The 13,773-nt window shown below is 40.7% G+C and overlaps 3 protein-coding genes across 4 annotated transcripts; all 3 read right to left on the bottom strand.

Moving 5' to 3' along the window:
• Nucleotides 1–1,102: 1,102 nt before the first annotated feature.
• LOC6584186 lies at nt 1,103–2,253 on the bottom strand. Its single transcript, XM_002009806.4, has 2 exons — nt 1,768–2,253; nt 1,103–1,534 (listed from the first exon to the last, which is right to left on the bottom strand). Exons 1-2 carry the CDS (start codon nt 2,021–2,023, stop codon nt 1,278–1,280), a joined length of 513 nt encoding a protein of 170 aa, XP_002009842.1. The 5' UTR covers nt 2,024–2,253; the 3' UTR covers nt 1,103–1,277.
• Nucleotides 2,254–4,905: 2,652 nt separating this feature from the next.
• On the bottom strand, nt 4,906–5,728 carry LOC6584185. The gene is made up of 2 exons (XM_002009805.4): nt 5,399–5,728; nt 4,906–5,312 (listed from the first exon to the last, which is right to left on the bottom strand). Exons 1-2 carry the CDS (start codon nt 5,634–5,636, stop codon nt 5,056–5,058), a joined length of 495 nt encoding a protein of 164 aa, XP_002009841.1. The 5' UTR covers nt 5,637–5,728; the 3' UTR covers nt 4,906–5,055.
• Nucleotides 5,729–8,316: 2,588 nt separating this feature from the next.
• LOC6584184 (N-acetylgalactosaminyltransferase 7) lies at nt 8,317–13,573 on the bottom strand. Of its 2 annotated transcripts, XM_044009729.1 has the most exons (4): nt 13,418–13,573; nt 12,682–13,225; nt 11,936–12,412; nt 8,317–10,355 (listed from the first exon to the last, which is right to left on the bottom strand). In XM_044009729.1, exons 2-4 carry the CDS (start codon nt 12,884–12,886, stop codon nt 9,262–9,264), a joined length of 1,776 nt encoding a protein of 591 aa, XP_043865664.1. In that variant the 5' UTR covers nt 12,887–13,225; nt 13,418–13,573; the 3' UTR covers nt 8,317–9,261. The 2 variants fall into 2 exon arrangements, with proteins under 2 accessions (XP_043865664.1, XP_002009840.3); XM_002009804.4 differs by having other exon boundaries at nt 12,682–13,573.
• Nucleotides 13,574–13,773: the final 200 nt, after the last annotated feature.

Here is a 13,773-nt window from a genome sequence, read left to right as displayed (position 1 = left end):
TAGCTTACATTGAGTTAACAACGACTTCCGATTTGATAACATACATATCATTAGACACAGACCTTGGTAACATCATTATAAACGTGGGCCATAAGAGATTTTTTAGTTGAGTAATCCCAAAAGTCCTAACAAAATCAGATAACCGTAGTGAACGGAACACACCTTTTAATTGCTATACTTTCCACGGGGAACTATTTGCCAACGGCAGCAATACGCAGACCATAATCACATTGTGGGTTTTCAGAGCCATTGGTTCACTTCCGTAGCGCACGGGATCCCGGAAGAAACTGAGCTCCTTAAGCTCACAAAGTATTCGCATACATACATATTCTTATATGTATTATATTATATTATTGCATGAATGCGTAATATTAAAAGCTCAAACAGAGAGATTTATTTATATACAGGCGCTTGATGTATGGAGTAAAGTATATACAGCTGAGTATCTACTCAGTCGGATACTTCCTAATAAAGACATAGAGAGCCTCAAACAGTTTCAATTAGCAGGAGCTCCCTGTTGATGGATCGTTGTATTATTGCCTATTACAGATTGTATCGGAATATATTTATTGATTTTAATACAGGGTATCCACAGCGATTCTTGACATGATCTGCGTAGGGGTCTTCCCCAAGCGGGAAAGAAATTTACCATATTGATAAACAATTCAATTGACGCATTATTCGCGCAATAAATGACGCCACGTGTCACGATCTGCATCACCTTATCAAGTAGCGCAGGGAAGCAGAGGGTCGGCATAACGGACGACCAATTCAATTAAATGGGGCTACATTGGACAAACCCAAACGTCAGACCCCAACAGCGTCTACAAGCATCTGTGCTTGTGTGCGTGTGTACGATAAGCCAAAGATATTTTTTGCTCTACGCAAACCAAAATCAGCAGAAGTAAATAAACACACACATCTACACACATACATATGTATGTACATATGTAATATACACATATATATAAAGCAAAAAAAAAAAAAAGCTTCTGGATGAGTGAGTCAAAGAGAAGGTATACACATATACAATATATATAGAGAAATATTTATCGAAAGAGTCGTGAGTGTAACTAAAGATAATTTCTGAAAATTGTCTTCATTTGGTTTCATGTGCTTTAATTTAAATTTAGCTCTATAATACTTGTCCCTCTGAGAGAAGAATGGGATGGGATATGGCATTAGCGTTAGTGTTAGCGCTGACGATGGCGATCGCGATCACAGTTCAGTTCCAAGTTGATGATGCTGTTTTATTTGCTCTCAATTTGCTCTCTAGTCTAGTAACCGTAGAAGACGGCTTCATATGAGAAGGTGCGCGTCTGATTGCATGCCAGCAGTATGGATGCCTCGCTGCTGCCAATGCCTCCGGCCGTGAAATAGGCACTCGCATCATCGGCCGTTGTGTCCACGTAGATCTCGATGCTGGTCAAGGTGGTGGCGCTGCCGGTTTTCGATGAATAGGACATGACCACCTCGACGTCCACGGCGGTGGTGAAGCTCTCGTCATCATAGTTGTTGACCAGCAGCTTGTCGCCTAATGGTAGTGATGAATGAATGGGTCACGATGGAGAAAGGAGGAGCCATATATAACGAACGGGGTAGGAGAGTCGAGTAGCGAGTCGAGAGTGACGAGTCGAGAGTGACGAGTGGAGATCGACGATTGAAAGGAGATGAGCGAGTGACGAGCGAGTAGGGGAGAAAGAGTAAAGAGACAAAAGTAATCCATTTAGCGAGCTTTCCACAGGTTTTCCATCAGCTTGAACTTACCTGATATACGCTCGCCTGAGCTGAATACCATGCTGCCCTTGGCATGCTTCACCTTATTGAGGGCGGTCAGCTTAACGTCCGGATTGAGCGTCGTATAGCGATTCTCATCCGTGACAGGCTTGATGGGCGTGTAGACGAGATCGGTGGCGCGCTGCGATTGTGGATCCGGCGGCGATTGTAGCTCCAGCTGCTGCGATGGCGCAGCGAGCGCGCAGGCGCTCAGCAAAAGTAACGAGACAATAATCACTTGCTGCATTTTGAAACAATGCAAAATATCAGCAAACAACGAACTCAACACAATATTATATCAAAAGCATATAGCAAAAAAAGGCAAGAGAGAAAGATAAAAAAAAAATGTGAGTTTGGATTGGATCTTTTTTTTTTTTTTTGCTTTTGTTTTGGTATTTGTTTTTGTTTTTGATTTTTTTATGAATTGCGGTTTGTGGTTTGTTGGCTCCGCGCTCTTTGCAATCTAATTGGCGACTGTTTTGAGCACTGGCTTTTTATACCACACGCTCTTATCGGCGGTCAGCATTAGATAAGGCAGCAACTCGACGACTGAACGATAAGCCGTATAGCTCCACATTATTGGCTTTATTTCTCCTATTTTTTTATTTCTCCTATTTTTTTGTTTTTTTTTTTTTTTTTTTTGTGTATTCTTTCAGTTTTAATTGGCAATTATTTGCTCAGTTTCTATAAATAGGCTAGCACTTGAGTGCTAGTAATTTTAGACATGCCCTAATACCAAATGGATTTAGCCAATCAAAATGTTTAGCCCCAAATCGACGGGCGGCGCGTGGCCCCAATTTCCCCAATATATTGACGAATGTTCCGTGTTCAGAAGTTCACCTGATCGCTGGAGCATGTGATAACAATAGAGCGTGAGGGACTCGTATGTATATTAGAATATTACTACAATATTTACCAAATCACTTGAGACTGGCTTTAACTTCCGTCTCCGTGTTGGGCACTTGAAACCATTTGATCAGGCAGCTGACGCTGTTTTCTCTTATCGAAAATCAACAGCAAATATTATGAACAGCTAACTATATAGTGCATGATATATTTATCGAAATGCGACAGCAAAAATAATTTCCAATTGTCATGCAGAGTCCAACGCTACCTACGATAAGTCTACAGCCGTACGTGCAAGCATTATATAGTCCACCGATGACAAAGATGATCGTAAATGAATCAGCAGTACTTAAGAAATTTGACAATCTACAAAATATTGCTGAAATTGTTAACTGCAGTAAGTGATCAGAGTTGTAAAAGAAATCAGAAAATATAATCAGTTCATCTATGTAAGAAACCTAAGCTATTTAAAATTTATTTAATATTTTGAAATCATTTCGTGCCTCTGTCTTCTATGACGTTCTATAGCTTAAGTTGTTATTTTAACTTGACTATATTAGAGTATCTCTTTTTTTTTTTTTGTATTCATCAAGCTCGCTGTGGACGTAGCCTTAAACGTATCTTATCATTCAATCAGGCAAGTTGAAGCTGAAAACAAAAAACTTGAAGCTCGTACAAATAATTTTCTAGCTGATCTGTTTGAAGATCAGCAAAACTGAAGAGTTTTAGTCCATTAACAATATCCGGCTGAGAGGGCGATAAATCAGTTTACAATCGATTGCCATATTCAAATATAAAATTTTATATGACTAAATATACAAATAGAAAAATGTATATACTATGCATATAAATGCCAATTTGTTCGAAATCTTTACAGCTTAACTGATAGCAGGTCGAAGAATACAAACCCCCTAAGTCCATCAAATACAAGCAGTAAATATTTTGACGACAGCCCGTTAGTAACACAAAAAATAATAAAGAAAACGAAGAACAAATATTTAACAATTTAATGCCGAAAAATACTCAATTATCTATTGATACCCGAAATTTTCTGAAGTGGTCTACATAGATGCTTATGTACATATATAATATTAAAATATAAATTCTATTTATAGTTCCATAATCAATATCATAAATTACAAATGTCTGTGCATTTAGTTTAGTTTAGATTGTTTCCTAGTGCTGGGAATTTTAATTATCGCTCTAGATGATTAAAAAAAAATATAAATAAAAATCAATACATGAGCACTAAGGCTGGCCCGTATTCGATTTAATTTTGCAATCGTAACCTTGATACACATAGCATTTGCGCACATAAGCAAACAATCTTATAAACACGGACACTTCGAGAAATGAGAGTTGGCCTAGCGATATTACTTATGGAGCTACCCTATACGCATAAAACGAGCTATAAATGATATCAAGCGAGCTAGTTAAGTGTGCTCAAATTGACTTCGTGCTTTCCATTTATGGCTGCGAAAAAAAGGCGCTATCAAAATTTAAGACCTTGTTTACAGATCAAATTTGACGGCAGCTACAGCTGCAGGGTATCTTGCGGTAGTGCATGCTTAACGCACTAGTTATCAGTGCGAAAAGTAAACAGTTAAGCATGAGAACGGAATATGAATACATATACATATATATAAGAAAATAGTAACTGATAAATTGATCCAAAATAACGGAAATTATTTTTGGATATATCTCTGTGGCCCTTGGTGTATGGGAATTAAGAAATACCGCAACTTTCTTGATAACATTAACCGAAACTCTAACACGTAATACTGCAGACGTCAAATTTGACGACTCGAACACTCGATGCATGATCGATAAAGATAAAATTTCTCTACATTTGCGCACAAGGCAGAGAAAGTTTCGGTTATGTCTGAGGGAATTATATGTCACAAGCCCCCTACGAGAACTCAATTTTAATTAAATGACAACAGAATTGCTCTAACTATATAGACCCCATATATTGATGAGGTATTTTTATGACTCAGTTATAAGTTTTTTCCTTGATCTTGGCACTACAAACATCAGAACTATTGCAAGTCGCGTGAACTACGATTCAAAGGAAAACGAAAAGAAACAATATAAAACGTCCATTTATGTTCGTCTAGATAATGTCGAAGCCATTCGCTCGAACCGTACGGCCGCCCTGGGCTTAACACTAATTTATGATTTCGCATACCTTCGTGAAGTGGGAAGCGCGTGAGCGCTTTCGATTTATTTGCCTGCCGACAGATATTTACGAAGGCTCCCAAAAGTGAAAAGAAAGCCCCCCTCTTGAATGCGCATGCGATTTATGGTTAGTAACTCATTAATAGGTTATAATATAATTATTCTTTAAAAAGCAAGAAAAAAAAAATAAAATAACATAGTAAACAGTAAGAAGTAAACTTAAAGTAGGGCTCAGGCACTCAGGAGTCGGTTCGCTTAATCGGAACCAAAGTACTGGGCCTGGTAAGCGAAGTCATCGGTCTGCTTGGCCTCCAGCACGATCGATATGAAGCGCTGGCCAATGCCGCCGGCGACCACATAGGCATTGCCCTCGTTGTTATCCTGGGTGCAGATCAGCTCCACAAAGGTGACTATCGAACCGGCGCCCGACTCCGGGTACGTGATCTGCAGGCTGACGTCCTTGCGTGCCTGATAGTGGAACACGTCGGCGCCCTGAGCGACCAGTCTGTCGCCTGAAAGTCGATATCGATGAAGTAGATTCGCTGCATACTTTCTGGAGCTGGCGCTTAATAGCAACAGCTCCAACTATCGCACTTACCATTGATCCGTGCGCCGAGCGTGTAGCGAACCGATAGGCTGCGTGTGGTGGCCCTGGCGGCTGGCTGCTTCACCATACGCTGCAGCTTGAGGCCCGGATGCTGGGCGACGAAATCGCGCACATTCTTGACCACAATAATATCACGATGCACATCGGCGTCGCGTGCCACGCCCGCCAGACTTTCGGCCACCAGGCAACCGAAGATGGCCAACAACAGAAACAGGCTCAATTTGCACATTTTGTTTTGGGGTTTGCAAAAGGGTTTGCGAGAGTTTTCTTTTATTCGGTTTATTAGTTCCAACTACTGCGAATGGTAATCGCTGAATGAGCTCTTTCATGGCAAACTGTTTAATATTTATAGTAGCGCCAATTAAGTGGAAGCCTTTGATTTCAGTTCCAATGAATTTCACGCCACAAGCCCCCAGTACCTAAAGTTTGCTGCTGCTGCTGCCGCGGCCCTTATCACACCAATTGACAATTTCCATTGACAATGTTTTGGCCAACAACAACAAGAACATCTAAATCGTTGATAGCCCCACGTTCTGTGAATGCCCTTCTAACACTACAATCTAGACTATTCCAGAGCTGATATCAAATATTTTGCTTCTATTTCAATTTTTAAACTATCGCAATAGCTTCGAAATTAAGCTGTAAATAAATGCCATGCTGAAACGGTTGTAGTATTTCAATGTCTATCAATTTTGATTGATATAAATTATATATGATGGATGATATTTTATATGTGAGCTTGGCTTGCATATATGTATATAAATAAATCTTTTTCGGATTGCCTATAGGGTAAATAATTCGGGATCACAGCCAATACCCGCGTAGAGATTATTGTATAAGCCCGGTAGTGCATATATTCGTAGGGTAAAGACAAAAAGGAAAATATAAATTATAAAAAATTTTAAATTGTTTTCAAAATATTTTTTTTTTTTTTTTTTTTTTTTGTATGTTATAAAATTTCATAGATTAATTTTAAACTAAATTAGTAAAGCATTTATGTAAATATTTTATATTATTTTTTTCAAGATTTTTCATATCTATATAATTATATAAATATCAAAGATATTTGAAGACATTCTTTTCTAACATTATTATATTATGTTTTTTGGGAATACAAGGATCTACAAAATGATATTCCTGAAGCGAACTTAAAGTTAAAATATTGAACAACGGAGCTATCAACTTTTTGGCTAAGTGTGATCTGTTCTCATAATACCAGGAGAGGGTAGAGATCAGCCATTCCTAAGATCTTTAAAGATAGGAATTATGTTTAAATACATATAGAAATCGTTATGGCAAAATACTTGATCATGCTTATAAGCACTGTAATATAGACATGTATGTAATATATGTATATAGCATATAACATAACATTGATCCCTTGAAAATATTCTTAACCAACTGCATGAACATTTGGTAAAACTCTTCCGGACATGTGTTTTCCATAACAATGGCTGCTTACATAATACGTGTTCCCGGCCCATCCCAGTCACTTCGAGTCAATTAAATTGAACAATTTGACGATATTACGTTCTGCTCTCGGCCGATAGCGACGTGGGGCAACATGCAGCATGTAGCAAGCGAAAGAGAAAACAATAATAATAATATGAACGCCAGCGCTTCCCCATTTCCAATTTGCGAGTGATAAGTAGCGTCGAATCATAAACAACATAAACAGCACCTGACAATTTGACAGACACTGGTACAGTAGCTTTCTAATTAGTGATAGGATGATGGCGTATATCACAGGCGCCCAATAGCATTCCAGCACCAGCTTCATATCTAATTAAAGACGGCTCTAAATTTCAACGCATTTCGCAGAAGCCTATCGAGGCGACAGCGGAACCCTTGAGGACTTCCCTGGAATTGAAAACCACCTAGTCGAATCAAATCGTCTGCCACAAATTCACAAACAAGATTAGTCAACGGCCATAGATAACAGCTATTGTTATGGATCAATCTGTCAATTCGTCAATTCCTGACTCATCGACTCTGTTAAATTTAGAATTGGGTAAACAAATTTTGATTGCGCTTACGGTACTTTCCAATGCGCTACCTCTTGATATTTGAGGAAAACTGTTGTATTATGTAGGCCTCTATAAGACTAAAACTCCAAAATAATATAAATAATGGAAAAGATTAACAGATGAGGATAGAGAGAGAAAAAGGAGAGAGAATGATGAGAGATACTAGAGAAAATGGGGAGGGATAAAAAGGAAGAGAGACTGACCGAGAGAGACAGACAGAGAGAGAAAGAGAAAGAAAGAAAGAATCATCGCGAGAGTGAGAGAGGGATAGAGAGACTAGAGATAAAAGAAGGGATAGTGAGACAGAGAGAATCAGAGAAAGTGATAGAGAGAGCGTAGATAAAAGAAAGGAGAGGGAATAGAAAGAATGAAGAGAGAAGAGAGCGAAAGGACTGGGAGAGTAGGACGAAAATGTAAAAACAGACACAGAGTGATCAGAGTGAGGGGCAGATAGGGAGATATACAGAGAGTCCAATATCAGTAGTCAACAGAGTTAGTATGCAATATTTAGAAAACGTTTTATTTTACTTTATTCTTCTTTTTTTTTTTTTTTTTTTATTACTATTTATTGTTCAGACTTATAACTCTAGTTACATTTGAATGTAAATATTAATGTATGTATATTTTGTATATATACCCTAGACAATATATATATTGTATATACGCATGTATATGAATGTATATGAATATATAATAAAAATTACATATTAAACACACAGCGACTGCGAGAAAAATGCGCGTGCTACAAATTGGGTGTTCGGTAGTTCCAATCTATAAACGTCGTATGTAACATACATTCGATGAAAAATAAACAAAATCAAAATAAAAATTTGATTTGTAAATTTAAAAAAAAAAAAAAAAAAAAAAAAAAAAACAAAACAAAACTGATAAAAAAGATGCTAATTATTAATTGGCAAAGTCGCATAAAGTTAGGTTCTATAGTAAAATTTGTGGAATGTGGCAGCAATAGAGATAGTTAATTAACCAAGGTATATAATAAATACATATATAGAGATATACATAGTTATGTGGAGTTATAATAGGCATACATATTCACTATAATATTACAAATAAGTTTGCTGATATTCATAAAAATTTCCTGGCAAGGCTATAATGCGAATATATACATATATTTCATATATATATATATGTATATATATTGCACATGATTCGCTCGCTTGCATTTCGGCAACGGCTCTGCTCGCACACATGCTAAAACCATTATGCACACAAAAATGTTGACGCTATCTCGCTCTAGCGCCGCTCTCACTCACTCGCATGCGTTGTGCTCAACAACAATGTACACGCACACACAAACACACACCGACATGCACACGCATTGTTTAATTTGGACAATCGGCTAATTACCTTAACTAATCGACCTCAACGAAAATTTTGTACTTAATACGAATTAATTTCTTAGTATACGAATGAGAAGCTATAGCAAATACACATTAGTTAAATTTTGTTCTACTAAAATACATATATAAATGGAGCTCAAAGTGTTCCAACTCCATTGTTAAATATCATGTTTCATCACAAAGAGATAATGTTTGACTCTACCGATTGATTACCATGCTCATCATATATATTCCTTGATGCCTTGTGTATGTGTGTGTATGTGTGTGCGTGCTAAAACCAACAACAATTCCATTTTGTTTCATTTTCACTAAATTCCTTGTGTCTAAAAACGGCGCCGAAACCCCCCTTTTTTAATTCCCTTTCCCCTCATTTAGACCCCTGCCTGCCCACTCGTTGGTCGTACCCCGTTGAAACCCTTGTTAGATATTGCTTTGACGCCTGGCTGCCTCAATCGTCCGATCACTCCTACCAGTGTGGACGTATCTCCTTGAAGAGCCACTTCTGGTAGCCATCGTTCACATCGCACTGACCCAGCGAGAGTTGCTGTGTCGTCGGATGCAGAGCCATGCACTTTTTGTGGACGCGATGGAGCAGATGCTTGGTCTGTTCGTTGTAGCTCCAGGGTCCGTCGACGGTGCCCAAGCGGCAGACGGCCAGCTTAATGCCCTGGCGATCGGCCTCCACGCAACGTTCGCCAACGCCCAGCTGTCCAGCGGCATTCAGGCGCACCAGCTGATTATTGCCACCGCCATGGCAATAGGAGAGGCCCATTATGGCCGGCGGCTGGTGGCCCATGGAGTCCAGGCAGCCATCAGAGGCCACCGAGCGCAGCTCGCCCCAATGCAAGTTGGCTGGCAGGGCCGGGAATTTGTCCACCACATCGTAGGCAATGTTGTCCATGAACCACTGGAAGGACTTGCAGTTGAGGCGCTTCTTCAGCGCCAGCTGCTCGGAAATGTCGCCCATGTCCAGGTAACGCGCCAGCGGCTCACGCGTGTAGAAGAACTCCTTGTGTGTGTCATCGAACCAGGTCTCAATGACGCGCTTGTAGTTGATGGTAATCAATGGACCCTTCTTCTTGCTCGCCAGCTTGCCAAAGTTGTAGGGCATAAAGCCGCGATAGACATGGCCGACGCGGGAGCAGGGCACCCATTCGATGCTGCCGCCACATTGCCAGATCTTGAAGCTCAGCTCAAAGTTCTCGCCGCCCCAGACAAGCAGGCCCGGATCGTAGGCGCCCAGTTCCAGGAAATACTCGCGATTAATCGCAAAGAGTCCGCCCGCATGCGTCGGACTGCGATACGGCTCAGAGTTGTGGGCACGACGACGCTGCTCGCGGCGCGGCACCTCGTTCTCCTTGTACAGCATGCCCCACTCGAAGATGCCGCGGAAATGATTGTCGCTGCCATAGACCGGACGGTACTCGAAGGTCTTGTGATCGATGCCATCAATGATGGGCACGGTCATCACGGTGCGATCACGATAGATGGGCGCCAGCAGCGGTGGCAGCCAATTGAGATTCACCTCACAATGCGCATCCAGAAAGACAATCACCTCACCTGCAAGCGAAATTCACATGTGAGCGAGAGGGAAATACAATTTAAAGGCATGATTTGTTTTCTCTACTTCCTTAAGTCGTATTTAAATGCATGAGAATTGCATAGAGGGGCTCTACTTAACAGGTAGCCATTGAATGTCAAATTAACTGCATTCATGTTTGTTTTAAGGAAACATTGATTGGAACATAATTCAAATGTGAGCGAGAGAGATATATAAAGCAATTATAACTAATGGAATGCTCGGCCATTAATCGGTTTCTTTACTCTCTTAAGTCATATTTAAATGCATGAGAATTGCATAGAGAGGCTATACTTAACAGGTAACTATTAACTGCTTAATTAACTACATTCATATTTGTTTTAAGGTAATATTATTCTCTTTATATTGCCCAAGCTCACCTGCAACAAAATGTGAGCGAAGAGAGTAATAAACAAGTAAGAAGGCTCCAGTCGAGACTGCTCGACTGGGAGATACCCTGAACCCTCCAAGCTGATATTCTAATCATTCTGCACTTCTTCTATGCACACATACATACACATGCACTTATAAGCACGCGCTCTGCTAACTGCGCAGTAAGCAGCGGCTACGCTTGGGCTGCGCTGCAATGTGGGCAATATTATGAGAATTTATTAGTTGAATAATTTCTCTTGTAGTAAGAGTATCTTTATGAAACTTTCAGAATGTGTTCATATAGTTAAAATGTGTGTACATTCCAAAGCACAAGTCTCTAGTACTTGAAATGCGTGTTTTACAAATTGGGGGCGAAGGGGGCGTGGTATCCAAAATCTGTAAATTACAAAATCTTTGTATCCATTAACTCTATATACAACGCAAATTTGAAGTCTCCTGGTTGAAAAGTGTTCAAATTAGGCTGAAAAAACAATGTCGATTTTTCGATTATTCTCGATAAAAAAGTTATCGGATGAGTTATCGAAAAAATAAAGCAAACTCGTACTGCCTATGATATACACGAGTATGCATGCCAAATTTCAGCTCTCTAGCTCTTATAACTTCTGAGATCCTTTTGCTCATACGGACGGACGGACGGACGGACAGACGGACAGGGCTATATCGACTCAGCTCGTCGTCCTGATCAAGAATATATATACTTTATGGGGTCTGCGATGATTCCTTCTGCCTGTTACATACTTTTCACAAAACCATTATACCCTGATTTCCCATTTTCAATGGGTTCAGGGTATAAAAACCAATTACAACTAATGGAATGCTTAGCCTATATTCGTTTTTTCTACGCTCTTAAGTCATATTAAAATTCATGAGAATTGCATAGAGGGACTATACTTAAAAACAAACTATTACATATAACATGAACTTCGTCTGTTTAGTTAAAAAAAAAAAAACATTCCTTCTCTCTCTATTAGTTGGCCTTAGGCAAGTCTACACTATAAATCGTATTCTAAAGCCAATAATTTAGAATTTACTAATTAAACAGGTTTTGAAATTAGCACAGCTCAGTCGCCTACAGAAAAAATTCGTTTAGCTACTAAGCTTACTGCTTGCTGAATACATATTAAATAAGATTAGACCCATCCAGCTGGATAGCACTCCTGTCACTCACCTGTAGCTTCCATGGCGCCACGAGAGCGTGTTCGTATGAGACCCTCGCGTTCCGTATTGCGTATGATCTTGACCAGGCCCTTGAACTGCAGGACATACTCGTCCAGTTTGCTGCGCAGATTCTCCTTGTCCGAGAAATCGTCCACCAGAATGATCTCGTGCAGCATGTGCTTGGGCGAGCGATCGATCACCGAGTGCACGGTGCGCATCAGGACGGAGAAGCCCTCGTTGTGGAACACAATGATGACACTGGTCGGCGGCAGGTCGTAGGGATAGTCCCAGTGTTTGCACTCCTCAAGGCGTGTATCACGCACCGAACGATGCATCGATATCTCATCCGAGCAGGCGATGTTCATGCCATATTCCATTTCGGAGGCATCGGCCACGTTCTTCTTGTCGGGCGACAGAATGTGACCTTCTCCGTTCTCGCCAGGTCCGGTGCGTGGCTTCAGATCTCGGGGCTCGAAATTGCCCAGGCCTGCAAAAGCAAACAGTTGGCAGTTAGCAGTTGGCCAATAAAACTGATCGACACTTGAGCACACAATGCAGCACAGATGTAAACAAAGTTAATACAGACAACAAAAATAATATTAACAATTCGCGCACACTAATCAAATGCAGACGTATTAGAATAATACGACGCTGCCCAGACCAGTTGTATTTGAATAATTGGCTAGAGCAAACAGCAAGGCTGCCAACATATGATATCATCGCTGGCCATTTGTGCCCCTTTCTTTGTCTACTCACCCTCCACTAGCGTGGGCACCTCCCGTGGCCGATTCTCGAGACGCTGATGACTGAACTTGGGTCCGCCGAAGCGCGTGTGATACGCCTCTTGGACGCGCTTGTGGTGATCGCTCCAGTTGGCCAGCAGATAGAGCAACGGCAAGATGACCAGCAGGCACAATGCCATGCGGCAGATGCGGCCGCTGCGTATATTACTCACGCGCATCTTGCCCCAATTGTGATTCACAATACAATTTCGATGGGTTCACTTTACTTTGAATTGTCAATGCCAATGCCAATGTCAATGCCAAAGCCAATTGCAAGTCAAATTCGAGTTTTGTGTTGACGTGTCGACGTATCTCTGTGTTGGCGTTGGCGTCAACGTCGACGTCGACGTAGTCGTCGCAATATCAGCAGCGGCTACGCGACAACAATGTAAACCCAAATCGTAAGAAAACGTCGAACAGCAATTAGCCCAGCAGCAGCTAGCGGCCGCTTAAGAATTTTTGATTTCAGATGCGATGTCAATGTACGAGTCTGCGAGTATGCTTCTATATGTGTGAGCCTGAAAGCAACTGAATGTTAGTGTGTTTGTGTGCGTGTGTGTGAGCAGGTGAGCACTCGCTGCGAAAGCGTTGATCAAAAGGCAATCAGCGTTAATGGTAAATGAACACAGCCACTGAACACTCTTAAATGCCAGCAGAAAGCAATTACTGTTCGATGTGAATTGGTTTTTAATACTGCTGCTGCTGCTTACAATATGCAACACGACCGCAACAAATGCAAATGCAATGCAGCAATAACTGCAGTGTAAACGTAAACAAAAAAATGGTTGCAGTATGCGGAACTGCCACGCGTTTGACGTTTTCTAGCACATCAGGTGGCACCTAGAGCACTTCAGCGCCAACTGGCGGAGGCGATACACAATAAATGCCGGCTGTTATCGTTAATCGGCACACAAAATATACTAACAACAAACAAAATACGGCACACAATGAATTCGTTACGAAGCTTACGTTCGCTTGCTGATTTTTGCGCTAACGTTGCTGATGCTTGCGCATCAAACTACGCAACGTTACGTTCACATAGGTTACGTGATTCTATGTTAAAAAT

This window comes from Drosophila mojavensis, unplaced genomic scaffold, assembly GCF_018153725.1.
Source record: "Drosophila mojavensis isolate 15081-1352.22 unplaced genomic scaffold, ASM1815372v1 contig_136, whole genome shotgun sequence".
NCBI lineage: Eukaryota > Metazoa > Arthropoda > Insecta > Diptera > Drosophilidae > Drosophila > Drosophila mojavensis.
The sequence above is the reverse complement of the archived record's forward strand: the minus strand, read 5'-3'. Positions and strand labels throughout refer to the sequence as shown.